Source organism: Pteropus alecto, unplaced genomic scaffold (genome assembly GCF_000325575.1).
Source record: "Pteropus alecto unplaced genomic scaffold, ASM32557v1 scaffold78, whole genome shotgun sequence".
NCBI lineage: Eukaryota > Metazoa > Chordata > Mammalia > Chiroptera > Pteropodidae > Pteropus > Pteropus alecto.
In genome coordinates, this window is record NW_006443124.1 from 15,880,550 (window position 1) to 15,901,628 (window position 21,079).

The 21,079-nt window shown below is 48.9% G+C and overlaps 1 protein-coding gene across 1 annotated transcript in view; it reads left to right on the forward strand.

The window, feature by feature from the left end:
• Positions 1–202: 202 nt before the first annotated feature.
• The window catches only part of GFPT2 (glutamine-fructose-6-phosphate transaminase 2), a 41,724-nt gene continuing 20,847 nt past the window's right edge, over positions 203–21,079 (forward strand). Inside the window, exons 1-7 of the mRNA XM_006923241.3 lie at positions 203–339; positions 12,310–12,417; positions 13,246–13,344; positions 13,866–13,991; positions 17,220–17,278; positions 17,927–18,061; positions 20,241–20,302. Of these exons, the coding sequence (XP_006923303.1) occupies positions 333–339; positions 12,310–12,417; positions 13,246–13,344; positions 13,866–13,991; positions 17,220–17,278; positions 17,927–18,061; positions 20,241–20,302 (596 nt within the window). The 5' untranslated portion in view covers positions 203–332. The remainder of the gene's footprint in view (positions 340–12,309; positions 12,418–13,245; positions 13,345–13,865; positions 13,992–17,219; positions 17,279–17,926; positions 18,062–20,240; positions 20,303–21,079) is intronic.

Genomic DNA, 21,079 nt, shown 5'->3' on the forward strand with positions numbered 1-21,079 from the left:
CTTTTCACAGACGGGGAAACAAGCAGAGAGAAATCCGGCCCCTGCCCAACGTCCCGCGCCCCTCAGCGGTTGAGGCCGGGTCTGCAGCCTCTTGCCCCCTTTGCTGACTCCAGGGGGCCCAGTTCTGCCGTTGTCACGACAACCGCGGCCCAATAGGGAGCAAGCAGAGGAGGCCCCGCCCCTGCCCCGCCCCTGGCGGAGGGCTCCGAACTATAAGGGCCCCCGGGCGAGCGGCGGGAGTCGGAGCCCAGGAACGCCAGGCGCCCACGGAGTGTAGAGTGTCCACTGCGTGTAGAAGCCCGAAGACGCGAAGGGCGCGAGCAGCGGCCACCATGTGCGGTGAGTGTGGCACCCGCCTGCCCCCCGTCCGCGGTACTCTCCTCAGTGGCGGCCGCAGGTCCCGACGTCCCAACCCTTCGGCGCCTGGGCCTGAGAGCCAGGCGCCAGGGACCGGGAAGCGGCGCGGCTTTGGGGCGTCGATTAGTCCTGGTCCCTAGTAGATGTCCCAGGGTAAAGGGGGGAAGGGAGTGCCCAACCTCAGAGTCGGACTTGGTGAGTGCGACTTGGCCCAGTCCACACAGGGGAGGGAGCTGATCCTGTCCCACTGCTGGACCTTGTAATACAGTGGTGTCCGCTCCCCCTGTCCAGTGAGGGCGCTTTTCTCCTCTTGCCCCTAGTCGCCCACAAAGGCGGCCACGCGCATCCCGGGCGCGGAGTGCCCAAACCTGCTCTCAGAGCCCCGCACCCATCGAGGAGAGTGGACCCCACCTGGGCCCTCCCGGCAGCCTTGGAAGCAGCCCCTTGCGCTTGGGTCCTAGCACGAACCCCTTGTCCTTAGAAGTCTTGATTCCGTGTTGCCTCGTTGCTGGAACGACCTCTGGACGACGCGCGGGGAAGAGGCAGCAATGACCGCCGAGGCTGGGGTGGAAGCTGGGAGGGGGAGTCCAGGACGGAGAGCCCCGGAGCCGGGCGTCCGGAATACCACGGCTACCTGGCGCTGTCCCGCGAGGTAGCGCGGCTGTGGGGAGGGCGACTGCAGCCCGCCGCGCACATCTGCAATTCCTTACTCTCCCGGCTGGGCCGCCTCCGCCTGCTGGGGAGAGAGTTGGGAACTTCTGCTGGGACAAAAGGTCACTGTGCCTTTTTTTTTTTTTTTTTTTTTACTTGAGTAGGATTCAGTTACCCATTCCAGCCTCCTGTGGCTGGAGGACCTGGTGGAACTTTTGAAGCCATGAAAGGCTTCTGTCTGACTTCGCTGAGGGCTGTGGAGTGGAGTGTGCCAGCGGTGAGCCCTGGGCCAAAGTCTGTACGGGGCCTTGTTTCCGAGGCCAGGCTCTCCCAAAAAAAGTAAAAAAGGAATGACTGACCAAGGAGCAGGCTTTGGGGTGGAGCCTGCGCCAGGCTGAGCAGGCACCATTTTCAATTCCTGAACCCTCAGAATTGACCTTAGGACTACTAGCATCGTTTGCAATGCGTAGGGCTGCCTGTGAGCAATTCAGGGGAGAAAGATGAGGCAAAGGTGGCAATGTGACCAGAAGCCCTTTGGGTTCCAAACCCCTCAGTGTGGCTGGCATTCAAGGCCTTTGGTTAACTGGTGGCCTTAGAGCCAGACCAGTGCACCAAGGCCCTCTCACTAGGCGGGTCCGCCCTCCAGCCCCAGCAGCTTCCCTCCTTTCTCTTCTGATACCCTTCCGGCCCCCATAACACCCTGGCCTTCCCTCCTGCTTCCTACTCGCATCCAGCTTTCTCCATGTCTTTCTGAGCCTGAGAGCAAGGCAGGGCTCTATGTTCCCTAACTCTCAAAATCACAAGTTTTGTTCTGCTTTCTGAAAGGGCTGCACATGTTTTGTCCCCCTGGGAAAGGATGAGCTGTGGGTTGGAACTCCTTGTGTTCCAGGTGAAGGTGCCTATCAGCACACCCCAGCCTGCAGCCCTCAGGGAAGTCAGGGAGCCACCGTGGAAGTCCTGACCTGGAAAATGATTTCCTTTTAAATAGCCAGGAGAAAGTGTCAGCTGGGTGCTCATGTGTGTTTTCCATCTCTCTGAGGCTTGCCAAGCCTGGCTTTGACAGAGGGCTGGTTTTTGGATGATGGTCTGTGTATGTATGGCAAGTGATACTGGTCTCCCTTTTATGGTTGTTCTGTAATGAAGTCATTTAAGTTTTCGAAAATATAGTCAATTTTACAGAAAAACTGTTAAAGAAATGATGGTACATTTGGTACGAGGGTACGGCAGAGGCTGCGAAGATGCTCCTAGAATGAGCCACTCACCCTCTTCATTTACATCTGAGGAAACTGAGGCCCAGAGAGGTCTGTGCACACCTGTCAGAGCAGGAGTTGTTTGATATCCTTTCTCTGGGCTGACTGTGGCCCTGCTGAGATCTGCCACTCCTGAATGACCCCACCCCCTACCCCCCTGCAGGGGTCAGCAGAGGGTACACAACAGCCTTTCCTTGTCAGGTGCTGATGACCATGCTCAGACTGGCTGTGGCTCTCCCTTGTCTTTGCTACTTCTCCCACAGAAAGCTGGACCCAGTACCAGTTGGTCCCACACACAAAGCCGATGATCCTCAAAGCTTCAGCAGTGAGAGATTGGCTGACACGTCAATACTCAGGGGTGGTTTTGTTGATATCTGAGAGTTGCTGGCATTTCGCTGACTTTCTGCCAATAGATAGGTCACTATATATTTCCCTGCTTCCTTCCTCACTCAGCCACTAGTGAACTGCTGCTCACGGAGAGAACCCTGTTTCCCAGGCCTTGGGGCTACATGCACATGACCACCCCCCCACCCCGCCCTGGGGAAGGGGCAGGGAGCTGAAGGAGCACTCTAGAGGCGGGTCACTGACCAGGGATGGGGTAACTCTTGCAATAAATGCCATTACAGAGGGCCAACTGTGGACACAAGCTGCAGCCTGGCAGCCCCATGCCACACCAGACATCTCTCTGGTGCACAAGGTTTAAACTTCATTCTTTAAGTTAGTTACCGAATTACAAAACTAGAGAGATGTCAAATAAGTAGATGGGATTTTCATCTTCTCTTAAAGAAATTCAGAGAGGAGCAACCCCGAGTCCATATTTCTGAATAGTGCACAGTGGCCCCCAGGATGATGGGTGCAGGCTCCCCAGTTCTCCCAGCCCTTGCCCAGCTCACTCACTGATGTTACCTGTTGGCTCCCATGCAGTCTGAGCTTGGGACCCCAGTGCAGTGGAGGCAGGGAGCACTGACTTGCCTAGGCAGAGACAGGGGTACCTGGGACAGTGCCACAAGGGCCTGGCCTCAAGTATGTGCTCTGCAGAGAGAAGGGGATGAGAGATGTGCAGGCTGAGGGCACGTCATATGCTAGGGTGTGGCAGCATGGGCCATGCATGCAGGGGATTTGACTAAAAGGATTGCACTTCCTATCTATGAATTCTTAACTCTTCCTTCCTCTTCCCTGATAAGGGAAGAGAGGAAAGACTCGGATACTGCAAATGGGAGGATTCTTATCTTTTGCCAGAAGGTGAAGCCCCGACCTTGAATTCACCATTTTTTTGTCTTGGTTAGTGTGCTAGTTTCCTCTGGCTGCTGTAACAAATTACAACAAACTCACTGGTTTAAAGCAACATAAATTTATTCTCTCCCAGATCTGGAGACTATAAGTTCAGAAATCAGTTTACTAGACCAAAATCAAGGTGTTGGAAGGGCCTCACTTCCACCAGAGGCCCTCAGGCAAGATCTGTTCCTTGCCTCTTCCAGCTGCTGGTGGCTGCCAGCTTTCTTTGGCTTGTGGCTGCTCACCCCAGTCTCTGCCTCTGTGGTCACATCACCTCCTCCCCCGCCATGTCGAACCTCCTCCTTGGAAGGATGTCCATGATTGCACTTAGGGCCCACCCAGATAATTCATGATAATCTCCCATCTTAAGATCCTAAACTTAATCACATTTATAAAGACCCTTTTCCATATAAGAATTCCATAGAGAGTCTAGCCAGTAGAACTAATATCTTTGGAGGCCATCAATAATCCTGCTATGGTCGGCTTTTCCTTTTAGGCACCTTCCTCAAGAATGGCCCAGTGTGGCCAATGCCAGATGCTCAAGCTGTGGCCACAAGGATGTTGACCAGAGGGCTACCAGCATCGGCCCCTGGGTCTGGCACTGGATGACTGGGTCCACCAGAGTCAGAAGGTGAACGTAGGCATCCGCTAAACACCCTGTCATGCACATAGCCAGTTGGACCAAATAGTTTTCAGTTTCTCTAAAAGTCAGCTGCTCTATCATATTAATACGATATTCCCTGCGTCTTGCCCTTCAGATCTGTGCACATCCTTCCCACCCATCTCTCTGGTTTTGTTGCCCAGAATCAAGAGGGGCCCCAACATACACACAGGCTGTTTGCTTACACAGTGGTCTTTGGGGGAGTGTGTCAGGTGTTCAAGAGGCTGGCCTCTGGGCTCAGCTGAGCAAACAGCAGCCCAGGGAGACACCATAACTCCAAGGAGAGCTCACCTTTTCGTCCCAGACTTCCTCCAGCTCTCAGGGTCCTGTCATATTTGATACTCCTTTCCTCCCTGTAACAGTTCCATTGGTGGATGGATGTCTCAGGAGGGATTAGGCTGGAGTTGATGGAGCACAGACGCTGGGATCAGATTACTTATCTTGTTACCTCTTTAAGCCACAAGAGCCTCGAGAAACAGAGCCCACGACTCAGTGATGTGCGGATAAATGCCACTATGGCTCATTTCAAGTCATCAGTGTGAGGTCCCTGAGCATGGAGTTGGAGAAGTGCACAGTTGGCCCCTGGGGGCCAGTCCTACCAGCTCCCTCACACCAGCACCCAGATTATGGGAATCATGTGGGCGCTCTTGGAGTGAAGCTTTTGTGGGCCAGCCAGCCGGATGGGACACAACCCTTCCCACGCTACCTTTCCCACACCTCCTGTCCGTCATCATGCCATTCCTCTGTGGTCCCTCCTGTCCATCATCATGCCATTCCTCCGTGGTCCCTCTTACTCATCAGGGGTTTCCCAACTTCTGAGAAACCCTCTGGAAATTTTGCGATATAGCATTAGTAAACAGTGCTTTTAAATTGAAGGAGTATTTTTATATTTAGTAAAATTCCCTCACAAAGGGAGATTAACTTGAGGCTACAAACACTCTTGGGAGAAAATTCTGAAGATTTAGTGAAGAAACAATTAAGCAAGTTAATCTGATCATCTTTCTTTTGCAAAGGAAGTAAAAAAAAAAAATTTGGCTTTTTAAATAGTTTAAACAAGACTCCTGTTTTTTTCTTAAAAGTTTTTTTAGTGCCATTTAGAGTATATGTTGCTTCCCCTTTGCTCTTGGTAAGATCCTACCTAACCTGGCAAGGACACCAGGAACTTTTCTATTAAAAATAGAAATGCCTGGCCCACATTTACTGATGGAAGCAGTCTCCTCTTATCTCAGGGATTCTGGTGGGGTGGTAACTTTAATGCCTGGAATCCCAGTGGGGCTCGAGGCAGCATAAGGCTATCCCCAGAGGGGCCAACCTCGTCCTGACCCTCAGCCAGGCCTGTATTCCCTCTGCCTGTCTGTGAAACCCCCGCTCTGCAACCTCAGTTTCCTGCTTCCTGGGCACCTTCAGCTTTGCTCTCACTTTGGAAGGAGGCAGCAGGCATTGTTGTTCCCACTTCGTGAAGAAAGTGGCATTCCACAGTCAACACGAGTGAGGACTGGACATCCAGGATGCCCACAGCCTCCTCCTTAGTCCTTGCCCTTGGCCCAGTGGCTCCCCCTTCCTGGGGGTCTCACTCAGAAGAGTAGACTGCACCACCTCTCGCAGCCTGCCACACATACGCACACGCACTCACATATACGCATTTCACACTCATATGCACACACACACACAGAGACACACATACGCTCAGGAATTTTACAAAGCAGAAATCCAACTAGCCATATCCTCCATCGGCCAGGGACTAACCCAATTTGGGACTTAGTATCTAATTAGACTCCGTGCATGGACTAAAAAGTTCAGACCCTTCAATTCTGAGAAGTATTGGATGGTGGCAGGAAGAACGACCTCGGTCTGGGGCCAGTCCCCACCTGGCTAGGTTCTGACGTAGCTCCTACAGTGGGGCCCTACACTATGTGTGGTACAGGCTGAAACTGATCGCTACCTGGGACTGTCCACGCTCACTCACAGCATGGACAAGGCTTCATTACGGAGTCAGTGCTCAGAGAGATGGAAAGTTTTTTCCAAAACTACAGCCACAGACTTGGGATGTGGACCCCGGCCTGCCCCAGGTAAAGCTGACCTCCTGCCTCAATGACCTCCAGGCCCCAGACAACCCCTCCCCCATCCAGCACCCTGAGCACTGCAGGGGTTGTAGAGAAGATTCCAGGAGTCCAGCATGCCTTCTTCTGGCTTGGCGAGCTCCCGATTCCATCATTGTCATTATGTATCACTTGGAGGTTGCGGTGCCCTTGGAGGGATGTAATGGGAGCCAGCCTTGCTGTGGTTGCTGGCCCTGTGGGGAGGGGCCTGGATGAGAAGAGAAGGGTAGAGTCAGAAGCAGCAGTGTCCTGTGCTGGAGGAGCTCCCAGAGGAAGCTATGCTAATGAGTTCAGAAGTCTGTCCCTAGAAGCCAGGTGGGCACCTTCCCACAGGCCAGATCCCCTCTGTGCCTCACCCTTGGGGTAGGATTCTAAGACAGGTATTATGCTGATTTGGTGGGGGGCAGCAGTGATGGGCACCTTGCATTCAGACAGACCTGACTCAAGTCTTTGGCCTTGGAGCCATGTATGCCTTGTCTGTCACTGGGAGCTCAGCCTTGTCACAGGGCATGGTGAAGATCAGACGAGGTAAGGTTCTGGAAGTATTGGCACATGGGAGTCCCTATACGTGGTGGTGGTGATGGTTTACTCTGTGCTTCCACTCCTAAGCAGAGTTCTCGGGTTCTGAGGTTCTGGGATTAATCCTGAAGGTATCTTCACTCCAGTCCTGGGACCATCACAGTACGTGAGGGTGGGGGTGGGAATAGTGCGAGGACATAAACCTTGGGGTGATCCCTGGACACTGGCAGTGCCACACTGCCTTTGTGAAAGGGGTGGCTCTCACGGACCCAGGTTCAGCCCTACCCACCTCCTCGGCCTTTCTGTCTCATGCTCACTCTGAGGTCCCAGAGAGCAGACCCACTGTGCGTGGCTGGATGTGTCTATCTCAGGCCACCTTCTCTGATCACCCCTTATCCATTTATTTATTCATGCATTCATTCCTCCATCGCATAGTTACTGAGCACCTAAAACGTGCTGGGCTCTGGGCTAGGGGCTGGAGGACAGTGATGAATAAGATAGATAAACAGACAGATGTGGTTCCATCCTCATGAAGGTTACAATCCACTGGAGAGTCAGACAAAAGACAAGGAAGCAAGTGCTAGGTAGGAAATAAAGAGAGTCCTGTGGCTTTTTAAAAAGAGAGAGTGGGGAAGGCCTGCATTACACTGAGTGAGTGGGTGACCTGTCAGCTGACACTGCGGAATGAGTTGGAGCCACCTTTGCACAGATCCAGCTCAGGAGCTCTGCCCTGTCCCACTTCTCAGCCCCCAGCCCCATTGCTTGCAAATCTCCTAAGGGGTTGAAAGATCCCTGGGCATGGTGTCCTCTCTGGACCCACCCTACAAGGCCCACTAATGGGCCATCCCAGCACCTTGAAACACTCAGCACAGTGATGAGGCCCTCATGGGCAAGAGAAATGTTTTGTGGATGAGTTAAATCTTGATTAAGCTGCAGCCAAATCACCCATTTGGTTTAACCATCATTTTCCCAAGTAGAAAGCCCAGAATTAAAAATGGTAAATAGTTCTGTTTTCCCCTGGATTTTAGTGCATGAACATTTCTCCAGGGTTTACCATGTGCCCCCACAAACCAGTGTTTGTGCCTCACACTCCCAGGAGGGGAAGTTCCTGGTCCGCTTTGGGCTTTGCAAAGGCTCTGAGAGTTCTCACAACAGCCCCGGGAGGGAGGTGCTGCCTTGGCCCGGCTCCACGGGGTTTCAGTGACTTGCTCCAGGCCACACAGAAAGCAGAGGTGAGCTAGCATTGGAAAGCAGTATTTGGCACAGGTTACAGGCATCAGCTGCCACCCTCTGTGCTTCTTGCTGTCATAGATGGGTGAACCCGAGGGAGGAGGTCCTCCGGTGGGACAACCCTGAACCCGTCCTTTTAGGCACTGGAAGATGTTCTCAGACTGTGCTTTTTCCCTTTGTATGGCTGTCCTTCCTCCAGGTGAGCGGGGTTGGGCAGCCATGGTGAAGTCAATGAAGTCAGTTTGGACTGGATGACAAGCCTGTGCCCCTCACTCTCTAATTCATATAGTAGCACTTGCTAAACCAATATATACAGGCACGAGCTCAAATATCCTGACTGTATAAAGACCACACACAGTGGAGAGGAGGTTTCTGCCCTCCATCCAGCACCCTCCTTGGAGGCAACCACTGGCCCTGCATCTTGGGTACCCTTCCAGAAATTCGGTATGCCCTAAATAATTCACTCATTCTGCAGTCTGCAGTTTCTCCTTGACACATCTTAGACAGGTAGCTTGTCTTCCAAGAGAGCTGACAGTTTCACCTCAATCTTATGGAGGGCTGCCTGCCTGTGGCTCCACAATGACCCTGTGTGTGACTGTGTTGTCACTTACCTGGTCCCTGCCAAGCATCGGACTGCCCTAGTCTTCAGCCACCAAAAACAGCTCTGAGTAGCAGAAGCAGCACACATGCATCTCTACAGAGATATGTCAGAGACAGTCGGAGAAGTCAGTCCAACAGCTCTGGTCAACAGATGTGTACCTCTTCATTTTGAGAGACTGCCAAATTGCCTTCCAAAGAGGGTGCACAAATTTAAACTCTCACTTACTGTCAAATCGATCTTCACTGATCTCATAGGTAAAAAATGGATTCTCATCGTAGTTCTTAGTATATGGAGGGAAGAGGTTTCAGCAGAGAATTCTGATGCGAATAGCACAAGAAAATCCCGAGAAAGCAACTTTATTCTGGTTCATTATTTTTTAAAAACAGCAAGAGTGCGGTGTAAGGGCTGTTTTAGTCACTTCATCACAGTAGAGTGCAGGGATAGTCCAGCCAAGAGGATTGGCAGTGAGGGGAGAGAGATAGTCCTTAGCTAATGAAAGGATTTACTGCAGAAATGTTGGCCTGCAAGAGAGTTTGTGTTGCAAATTAGGTTTATGCCTTCTTGTGTAAAGACCTTGAAAACCAGTCCCTGGCAGCCCCCCTCACCACAGTAATCTCCCAAACTGTGCTCTGGTGGCCACTGAGCCTCCAGGCTGGGTGTGGTTACAGCTGGTGATTCTGCGGATGAGGACAAGGACACTTTAAATGGTCCCACCCACGGGGAGTGAGGGAGTTGTCTCTGGGGGCAGCCCTCACCCCCACCAAGGAGGCTGTGGTGGATCCAAGATCCAGAGCCCCCTCGAAGAACATACGTGCCTGACATGAATGAGTTCAGAGTGAAGTGTTGCCCAGAGGGAGGGCTGCAGAGCAGTGCCATAGAGCCCTCTTGTGAAAATAGATCCTGTGTACAGTAATGTACAGTACATAAGAATGCAAAATATTTTAGCACTCTTGAATTGTCACCTATTTTCGACTGTACCTACGTGAGTTTTAGCAAGTTCATTATTCATGTGACCCAACTTGCTGCTTAAACTACAGCATTCATTTAATTGAAATTTAATCAGATTTAAAGCCTTTCCAGAGTTGGTGTATGGGCCTTTGTGCCATCTGCAATGCCAGTCAGTTCCCCTTTGTGAGGTGCAGGTATAATCATTGGACGATTTCCAGGAGGCCAGCAAAGTTTCATAGCTTAAAAGGCTCCAAAAATGACCTGAATTGCTCCCACCTTCACATAACTGCCGCCCATAGCTAGGTGGTCTTTACAAGCGACTACAATTTGAGCATGTCCCTCCTGTGGGCACTTTCTGAATTTCTGCAGAAAAATCAATATTATGAAAAGTTTCACCTAAACATAGATGGTGGAGATGGTTGTACAACTCTGAATATACTAAAACCATTGCAGTGTGTCCTGTAAACGGAAGGCTGGTATGGTACATGACCTTATCCCAATAAAGCTGTTAACATTTTTAAATGTTTACATTAAAAGATAATTACTATTTTTTTTACGCGTAAGGTGACACTCCATCCCATGCCCAGGATGTTCAGATTTGAAGTGTAGGGTAAGGTGACGTCCTGAGGTGCATGGTGGGCGCCTTCGGTGGGGTAACGCCTGAACCACACACCCAGTCCTTACACGCGGCACCTCACCTGAACTCATCAGCCAGGAAGGCAAAAATAGCAAGCTGTCAAAATTACCCTTGGCCATTTTTAACAGAAAATGTCTGTTACTGCTGGTAAAACACACTGTGCATGTTTTTAAATATAAATTCTGTACCCTAAGATGTGAGTGAAAATAGATCCTGTGTACAATAATTACAGTACATAAGAATGCAAAATATTTTAGCACTCTTGAATTGTCACCTATTTTTGACTGTACCTACGTGAGTTTTAGCAAGTTCATTATTCATGTGACCCAACTTGCTGCTTAAACTACAGCATTCATTTAATTGAAATTTAATCATTCATTCAGGTATACCATATTGACTGAAATCTACTTAGCAACCGGAGATATTACAGATTTTGCATATAATTGTGCTCACTTCCCCAGATATCAGGCAAGTTATCCTCTCTGGGGTTCATCTCTGGCAAAATATTTTCCAGTTTTATTGAGATATAATTGACATAACTTTGTATAAGTTTAAAGTGTACAGCCTCTGGCAATCACCAGTCTGATCTCTGTTATTTATGAGTTTGGTTATTTTTTTACAGTCCACATTTAAGTGAGGTCATACAGTGTCTGTCTTTCTCTGTTTGACTTGTTTCACTTAGCAGAATACTCTCAAGGTCTATACATTGCACAAATTGTCACAAATTGCAGCATTTCCTTCTTTTTATGGCTGAATACCATTCCATTGTGTATATGGACCACATTTTCTTTATTCATTCATCCATCAGTGGACACGGAGATTGCTTCCATGTCTCGGCTACTGTGAATAATGCTGCAATGAACATGGGAGTGCAGATATCTGGCAAATTTTTAATCCTAGTTAGATTTTTCTGTTATCCCAGGAAAATGTTGAGAAAACAAAAAATTAAATAAAAAAAATAAAATCTGGGAAATAAACCTTCTTTTAACCCTAAGCCTGGTGTGAGCTTTGATTGAACCATGTGTGGATGTGCTTAGTCCAAGGCCTGGCACACCGTTCACCCTCAGAAAGATGAGTTACTGTGAATATGCCTGAAGCCTAGTAACTTTTCCATGATCCATACTATGACTTCTCTGATTAATATAGATTCAGGGTCACTGTGTTCCACAAATTGAACAAGGACTGTGTGCTAATATACAGTGAGACATCTAGAGATAGGAGCACCAGCCTGCCAGGGTATAGAGACGTCACAGGATGGAAGAGCACTGGGGCGGCCCTGGGGATGGAAGAGCAGGGGCCTGGACAAGCCTGCCCTGGGAGGTGGGAGCGGAGCTCTGAGGAGGCAAGGGAGGATGAAAGAACAGAGGGATGAGCGGATGGGGGACTCGCAAGGCAAGACAGATACAGACCAAGGGCCCGTGGTCTCAAGCAGGGGAGTGGAGGAGTTTGGAAAGAACTGGCATGACAACTGTTACTTCCTATTGAGGAAAATGTTATTTAGTAATATAGATCCAGAAAATGAAGCCAAACAAAATCTTCTTGGCTCGTGTGCCTCCCCTGAAGATAAGTGTTCTCTAGAGGCCAAGAGATGGTTTTGCTCTTGCTGTCGTAAAGCAGCGTTTATTGATCCAAGTAGCAGGGCATAGTGTGAAGTGAGCAATGGCCACAGAGCCCGTTCCCACCTGCTGCAGGAGGCTGCCATGACCGCCATGTGACTCTCCCCAGGCATGTTCTGTGCCAGTCAAGGATCCCACATAGGCGGGGACTTCTAGGTGTCCGTGGGTGGCTGGGTCGTTTTGCTGATCTTTACTGTCATCAACGTTGCTGCAGCAAAAGCCTCGTGTCCTACAAGCATGTGTAATTGCAACGCCAAGGAGTGTGCAGGTGTTCTTCACATGCTGCATGAGTCTTTTTTCAAAGGGAAGGTCTGCCCTTCCAGAAGCAGGAAAGGAGTATGGCTCTTCCTCTACATAGAGCCTGGGCCCCCTCCTGTGGTGCCACCATGCCCATGTGTCCAGATTGTGTTCTTCGGACCACAAACCCAGTGTTTTATAAAGCACTGTGTCACCCTCTGTTAACAGGAATCTTCGCCTACATGAACTACAGAGTACCCCGGACCAGGAAGGAGATTTTTGAAACCCTCATCAAGGGCCTGCAGCGGCTAGAATACAGAGGCTATGACTCGGCAGGTAAGCCCTGCAGGCTTCCCCCATAGAAATGTAATGCTTGTTCGTTACATTTGAAAACTCTAGAATTTAAAGTTGAAAGAAGAAACAAGGGTAAAAGAAAGCTGCATCCAAAGTGGCTCCATCTGTATCTCTGTCTCTCTTCTGGTCACTGTTGGGATTGTCTGGGATGAGGGGTAGACGGGTGGAGGTATCCTGCAGGGATATTTTTTGTTTTTATGGAATTTTACAATTTCATACTTTTATGTTCTTTTTTTTTTTTCACTATCTTAGCCTTTTCCATTATTCTACACTCCTAAAGATTTTCTTAAGTGGCTGCACATCCTCCACTGGGTGGCTGTCTCAGAATTCACTCCTCTATCCTAGTGGATATTTAGTCTGTTTCCCATTTTTAATCAAGCTATCTTAGGAGGCAGAGAGAGCCAGATCAGTTTACATCCCTCTCCATGCTTAGCAGAAAGCGAGTCAGGTGAAATATGGGGGAACACTGATGCTGGTTGGGTACCAGCTAAAGTAGCAGGATGCAAAGCTCAGGGCAAGATCAATGCCCTTAAGTGTGCCCAGCTCCTCAGCGTCCAGTATGGTAGTGCCTCTCTCTGCAGCTCCCCAGGGCTTGCACGGTGACGGCCCTGGGTCCAGGCACACGTTCCCTGCTGGCCATCCGGCTTTGCCACAGTTACAGCCTCCTCTTTCCAAATCAACTAGGCAGCAAGCCTGGGGAATAAGAATAAAAATTTGACAGTTTGTGCAGCCCTTGCCCTGGGTGGTACCCTGTAACAGCGTGTGAGTCAAACCTTAAATTCCAATACAGAAGGTCCTGTTTACCTGCAGGGGTGGCAATCGATGGAAATAATAACGAAGTCAAGGAAAGACATATCCAGCTGGTCAAGAAAAGGGGAAATGTCAAGGCTCTCGATGAAGAACTTTATAGTAAGTGCAAAACACACCATGTCAGAGCAACAAACACAGCATGGTTGGTTGGAAATCTTTTATTCCAATGGTATTTGAAACTGAAAATGTTAACTTGTCTGAGCATGGATAAATACAAGGAAGGTTAAGCCCATATTGTAAAACTGTGTTTCCCAGACTGTGGTGTTTTAGGTGGTGGTACATGAAGAAACGTTTTAAAAAATATTTAGTACTTATGTATTTAGTTTTGAAATTTTCCTGGCAAATGAGACTGCTTTTCCGCTTGTAAGCAGTGATATATAATTTTCTTTTTGAAGTAAACTTATTTCAGTTAAGTGAGTTAGATTACTGATAAATACTAAGAAAGCAGCAGCAGGAGTCTGGCAGAGACCCCAGGAGGGCGTGAGGCCCTCTGCAATCCCTGGTGGGATGTGCTGTTGACATACCCGATGTGTCTCTGTGTAGCGATGCCACCCTGCCATATCAGTACTGTGTCAATGCTTATTTTGAAAGTGCAGCAAATGGATTTTTCTTTTATCTAGAACAAGACAGCATGGACTTAGAGGTGGAGTTTGAGACCCACTTTGGCATTGCCCACACGCGCTGGGCCACCCATGGGGTCCCCAGTGTTGTCAACAGCCACCCGCAGCGCTCAGACAAAGGCAACGGTACGTAGTGTGGACTTGCTCCCTGTCCCGATGGTTCTACATGGCCCTGACCTGTGTTAGGTTGATCCACGTCCACTGCCAATAGGCTTCTCAGCTGCCCTGTGTTCCCTGAGGATCTGAACTGGTGGCACTGACCCCAGACCGGAGGCAGACTCAGCTGGCTCCTGAGTGATGCTGACCCCCAGGCGTCCACAAGAAAATGATGGCACTTCCTGAAAATGCTGCTGGCTTTTTGGGACCCAGCCTGAGGGGATTTGGTGGCATGATAGGGCGAAGAGCCTAGGCACTGTTCTAAAACAAGGAACTAAAGTGTTCAGGATAGTGAGGTGCTTGAGGGAAGGATGGGATTCCATTCTCATCTAAGGTAAACCCACCTCTGGCCCTGAAGCTAGTGTCCTAGGCATGGGTGGCAGAGCTGACCTTGGTTAGCGAAGTCCGAGGTGCCTACTGCAAACTGGCACCTGCAATGAGGCCTCAGCAGCTGAGGGCTTGAGATTGGAGAAGCAAGACCAACAGCTGGCAGCCCAAGTTTTCCTCCCTGCAGCAGAGCCTTTGACTTGGCTCGCTTTGCATTTGTAAAAAATGAGAATGATCGTGAGTAAAAGTCCAGACTTCTGGCATCCCTTGACAAACCGAAAGGTATGATACCTCCTAGTTCTACTGACAGACAGCGGGCCAAGGTCTCAGAGCAGGGACACGGCCACTGCTCACGGCAGTTGCAGGAGTACCAAGCCCTCTTTGGTGAGCCCAGTTCTCTCAACTCCCTCCTTGTGCCAACCCCAGCTCGTGGGTCCACATCACCTACCTGGCCCCTCAGAACAATTTCCCATGCTGTGGTTCTCTCAAGTGTTGTCACACCCCCTCTCATCGGGGAGGACTGGTAGGCCTCAGGCTCCCAGTGGCAGCTCTCGGGTGCTCTGTGGTCAGCCCCAGGGCCGTCGGGGCCTCCTACAATGGGACCCAGTAAGATGTGAGATGGAGAGAGGTCATAATCCTTGACTTCTCCCAGGGCTCCAGGATAGGCAAAGGCCTGAGACATATTCTGGACCCCTTATTGGGTCCCTACTCTGGGATGGGCCTGGTCAGGTCAGGAGCCTCAAAGACTCACAGCTGGACGAGATGGGAGAGCGTGTCCAGCAGAAAGAATGATCCCTGGAGTCAGCTGGGACCCCTACTCAGAGACATCCCCCGGCATAGTGCAGGTTCTTGCCAAGCTCCGTATTACAGTAAGAATCAGATACACAGATGAGTGTGGGGTGCTTATTATCAGACACTCAACTGAAGTTAATCCTCCTGGAAGTCGGGCCTCAGGAGACAGTGGCCCTTCCCTGCTCAGTGTCCTCATCCCTTGTAGATACTGCGGTTCCCCCAAGGCAGCTCATCCTGCCGACTTGGAAGGGAAGCACTCCTCTGGAGACCAGAAAGAGAGCCCCATGCATCCCTCTCAGCAGAGCAGCTGGAGGTTGTACAGGGGCCAGGCTACCTATGCGTTTGTGTTTTCAGAGTCTCAGTGAGGTTTTTGCTGGAGACTGTTCTCTGGATCTGGACCGTATAGGGTAACCCATTACTGGGGCACCCTGCACCCAGGAGGGGCACAGCAGACCCTGTGGTGCTGGGGACCTAGAACATGCATCCAGCCAGACATAGAGGCTGGTCCCTAGAGCAGTAGTGCTGGCTAAGGAAACACTGTACCAATACCATGTACCCTGAGAGGTTGCCACCCCAGCCACAGCCCTCTGCCTCCCAGGTGATGAGGCGAACACTTCTGTGTCCTCAAAGCGGGAGGCTCTGAGGAGATCCCCCCCACACCCAAACTTGGAAATGCCTGCCCTGACTCAGGATGAGCAATTGACAATGAAACAACATGAGACATAAGATAAGATTTGTAGAACTTCTTAGCAACTCATCGGCAAGCATATTTTGAAGGAATATACACCCAGGAATGACGTGATATAAGACAATTCCACAAAGGCGTTTTCACAAAACATGGATTCTAAGAAACAAATTAATGGTGAGAAGATAATAGACTGAGAAAAAAGAAAATATGACAGGGTTAAGAAAATAATTTAAGAAATACTGTCACAGTAAATATGAAAACCATTGGAGAAGAGAACGATTACGGAGACAGATAATAGAAGTCCAACAGGCAGATATCAGTGTCCCCAAGATACATCAGAACAAATGGAACAGTAAATACATATAAAGCTTTGGCAGAGGTGAGCTGGGCTAGCACACCTGCCGAAAACAACTTTCCTCATTCGAGCCCTCTCATTTTTTCTGTGACCTCACAAAAGTAAACAATATGTTGTAAAAATGTATGTAGAGGAAATTATGGTAAAAAAATAAGACAAATAAAGGAGAAATTTTAAAAGCTGTACTGGGAGAAATCTGTCCTGTACTGAAGAAAAACTCGACTTGGAGATCCAAAGGTTCACTGACTAATAGTATTCATGAAGAACCCCCAGCATCTAGACATATTATGGTAGAATTATTTAATCTTAAGAATGATAGTTGTTCCATTATTTAGGCTGAGGTGGGAAAAGGGGTTACGTGCCAGAAATGCTCTTGGGCTGGCCTTAGACCTTTCCCTCAGCTATTTATTGAGAATGTGCAGTGACGACTGAGGCGACTGCCTCACCCTTCCACTGTCCCACCTGCATGGAAAGCAGCACGAGGGAAGGGGAAGTGGAGGAATGGTGACAGGCAGGCAGGGCAAACAGAAGTGCTTGGGGCCACGCAGGACTGTGGGGGAGCCCAGGGAGGACAGACGCTAAGTAAAGCAAGATTTCTGAGTGAAAACTCAAAATTTTTTTCAGCTCAAATCTTTTTACAATACAATGTGGTCAAAGAGACGCGCATGTGTGGACTGCTAGTTTGTGACCATTTTGAACCAGTTCGGGATGCCCGAAATAGTTTCTGGATAACGAAGGGTTAATTGTCCTCGTTTGACAAAAATTGCAGAGCTCATTTGGTGACACTGTAGACCACAAGTCAGAGCTATGTGCATGGTCAGGTTGGTGGACGCTTTTTATTGAAAGAGAAATTTTAATTAAAAAGTGTATTCATGGCAGACATCAGTTTTCATCACTGCAAATGAAGTCTGCTTAACATACATCCCTATAGGAGCAGACTTTGCAGAATATCCAGCTATTGAATCATTTCCCTTCAAATCTGATTTGAACATCACTTCTTCATAGCATTTTTCTTTTGACTAAACTTTTCTTCCAGAATTCGTTGTCATCCACAATGGAATCATCACAAATTACAAAGACCTGAGGAAATTTCTGGTAAGCTACTTCTCCTGACTAACAACTAAGTCAAGTATTATTGATCTTCCCTAGAAACTTTATAACCAGCTCATTTCCCTCTGGAAACAGAGTGAGAACCACTCTTGGCCACATCCCCACATTGGACATGAACCTCAGCCCCAGCTCACCCGTCTCCCCAGGGTCTTGCTGGAGGAGCTAGTAGGGCATTCATGTTCACAAGGGCAGCTACAGATTCGCAGAGTCAAAAGAACATCAGCTTTCTTTTATTAAAGTGCCTGCACTAAATTATCAATTCGTACACCAAATGGAATGTGGGGTGGGAATGCAGATGGCGAGGATTGAAAGGATGAAAAGGTTGTGGTGTTGGCTGGGATGTGGGTGGATTTGACTCAACCTATTTGATCACTTTAACTGCCGTTATTTTGCAATGTCCAGATTCACGGCAAGGACGAGCTTCTGAGGTGGGATGATCTCGGGGAAAACTGGAATGACTCAGCCGCGTTGTGCTGTGTGATTCTGGAAAACATTTCTCATCTCTTTCCCGTTTTCCTTGTTCTCGCCTTAAGTCACTCCAAGGGCAAGTCATAAGGGAGGAGAGGGAGCAGGGCAGGCCGGCATTACGCAAGGACCCTTATCTGACACTCTGTGTCCAACCAAACATTCCAGGAAAGCAAAGGCTATGAGTTTGAGTCAGAAACAGACACAGAGACCATTGCCAAGCTGATCAAATACGTGTTTGACAACAGAGAGATCGAGGATATCACATTTTCCACACTGGTCGAGAGGGTCATTCAGCAATTGGTGAGTGACAAATCCCACCTGTTTAAGTCATCCCTTCCTTTTTCATAAGCATTTATTAGGAAATTTGTGTAAAGTACCTGAGGATTCAAGTTGGCTCATCTACAACATCTGGCCATAAGATGTTACATCCTTGTAAAACTGGGAGAAGTTCTGAGATTTTGGTGGTAAAGTGAAAATAGACGTGCCTTGCCTCATTTTAACACCTCTGAATTTGTGATTGGCCTTCTAATCTGTGGCTTCTTACGACTGCAGGTTGCACACAGGACCTTGGTTGTGGCAGTTCACATTGTCATCTTTTCAATTGAGTTGTGTGTGCTGTTAGTTTCATACCCAAGCTGTGTTTGCCTGATGTTGGAGACTTCAGATTGTAACATTTTATCCTATTTCAGTGAAGCAGTTATTCATCCTATGGATGAAACGGCCCCATATCCTTCCCGAGTGGATGGAAGGAAGGCAGAGGAAGTAAAGGGAACAAGTATAGATCATGGAGAAGTTTGAAGGGAGAGGAAGGGCGCGAAGATATGGCCAAATGGGGCAAGAGGGTTGCCGTTCCCGAGGGAACAGTGAGATTTGGAGATAGGAGACATCAGATCAGGTCTGTGAGCTGAAGGGAATGATCTAGGAGAGAGATTCATGGTGTCCCAGAGGGCTGGACCCACGGAACAAAATCCCCACAAAGGGGCACTCGCTGGGGGGATTATCCAAGAGAGGCCCCACCTTGGACAATTATCCAAACTGCTTGTCCAAGACAGAGGCAGCCTGGAGATAGTGTTTAAGGCCTAGACTCCAGAACACAAGCCGTCAGAGGCTCTCTCTAGTGTTTTCAGAGTTGTCTTTAAAAAGTCTGCTGTTGAACCCTTTGCTCTGTGACTCCCACCTAGGGGATCATAATTTAGAGGATATATTTCTAATAAGAGTCTGGCCCATAAGTAATGTACAGCCTAATGCACGTTAGCCAACTTGGCTTTGTAGCACAGGACTTCTTCTCTTCCATTTGTAATTTAAAACTTCGGAACTACCTCCCCAGTGATGGCACTTTTAAACTTCAGCAACTTCTCTTACCTGAAGCAACACACCTCTTTCTGGCTGAGAATGAGAAGCATATTCTATTCAGTTCTACTTCATTGTCAAAAAACCCACCAAAGTAAATAGGCTGCTCGGTGTCTGCCTGAAGGCACCTGTTTAGGGCAGTGTGAAAGGCCCTTAGAGGCCTGGGGATGCTGACTCTGGGTCCCTCTGGCTGTGTGACTGAGTTGGCAAACTGGCCATAGCGGCACTGGCTGTGGGGCCTTATGTCTGCCCAGGATTCCAAACCTGGGGGGATTTCACATGGAAATCTTGATTAATAACTGGTCATACGTAACCTGAGTCTACTAGCATCGTGGGAAATCAATACAGGATAGTCAGAGCAGAGGAGAGAGTGTTATGCACCAAGGATTTAAACAGAGGGAGCATTTGGATTCCAGCTCTGGTTTGCACAAACCAAAAGCTGAGGCACAGAGAAAACTGAATCATTGCCATAGAAATAATAATAATTACAATAATAACTCATGCTTCTATTTACTGGCCTCCCTATATGGCAGGCACTGTTCTAAGCATTTAAAATGCATCGGCTCACAGAAGCCGTACAAAGTAGGACTACTGTTCTCATTTCCATTCACCATGAGGAAAACAAGGCACAGAGAAGGCTATAGTGTTGCCCAATTAAAGAGCAGAGCCAAGATTTGAACTCAGGCTTTCATATGTGTTGAGCTAAGCGCAGGTCGTGGATTAGCCCCTTTGATCCCCACAGTTGCCCCCTGAGTAGCTACTGTCCTCAGAGGCCCTGTCCCTTGGTCCTCACCTGGCTCCCATTCTAATGTACCAGTCTACCCGGTTCATCGCAGAGTTGGAAATCGTTCCTCATGGACTTAGGCAGCTGTAGATGCTCACGGTGAAATCCTCAAGGTCTGGTCTTTGGTACTTCAGCGCGGTCCCGTCTACTTTGCTTTCCCCTCCTGACGTCACCCTGCACCAGCTGTCCTGCTTTCAGTGCCTGGAGCAAGCATTACCAGCATGACCCAGGAGCGCTCACAGTGAAGAGAGGCCCAGGGAGACCCATCCGGGGTGGCAGGCTGGGCTGCAGTGGCCTTGCTTAGCCAAAGCCAGTCATTTCTCACTCTTCGCCCTGTGTTTTCAGGAAGGTGCATTTGCATTGGTTTTCAAGAGCATCCACTATCCAGGAGAAGCTGTTGCCACAAGGTGAGGCAAATGCATTGACATTTCCAATAGCAAGTAACTAAAACAAAATCACTTAGCTTGAGGCCCAAGGGGCTGTAGGGCCTCTAGAAAACTGGAAGGTACTTGCTCTAAGGGACAACTGTGGCTTGGCCACAGAGAACGTACACCACCATCTCTTTGGCCAGAGCTTCTGATTTTTTTAAAGAGAAACCAAAGAGTTGGATTTTTATTTGAAATTTCCAGATTTTTAGAGGTTGACAACAAATTCAAATTAAATATAACAAGGGCAGATCCAGCTTTCATGGGGCTTGCAGCCTATATAATTTCAGGGATTCTCTTTAGTAAAAGCATGCAAAATTATGAACAAAAATGAACATTGATTTGAATCCAGTAAAGAAGAGGCTTCAGAGGCCCAGAGCTTAAGCTTCATCACCTTCATGGCAGGGGCGTCCCAGGAATCAGCCAAGAGGGTGGCTTCAGCTTACATATCCCTCTGTTAGAGCCCTCCAGGGTCCTCAGCATTATAGAATCACAAAAACAGGTGTGTGAGTGCCATCTTGTTATTTTATATTTAGATGGGTTGATTGTCCACCCATCCATCTGTCTGTCATCTGTCCATCGTCCATCCATCCATCCATCCATCTGTCCATCCACCTGTTGTCCGTCCATCCATCCATCCATCCAACCATTTATCTACCTATCCATCAGTCCATCTGTTCACTCATCCATCCATCCATCCATCCATCCCTCCATCCATCCATCCCTCCATTCCTACCTCCCTCCATCCATCCATCCCTC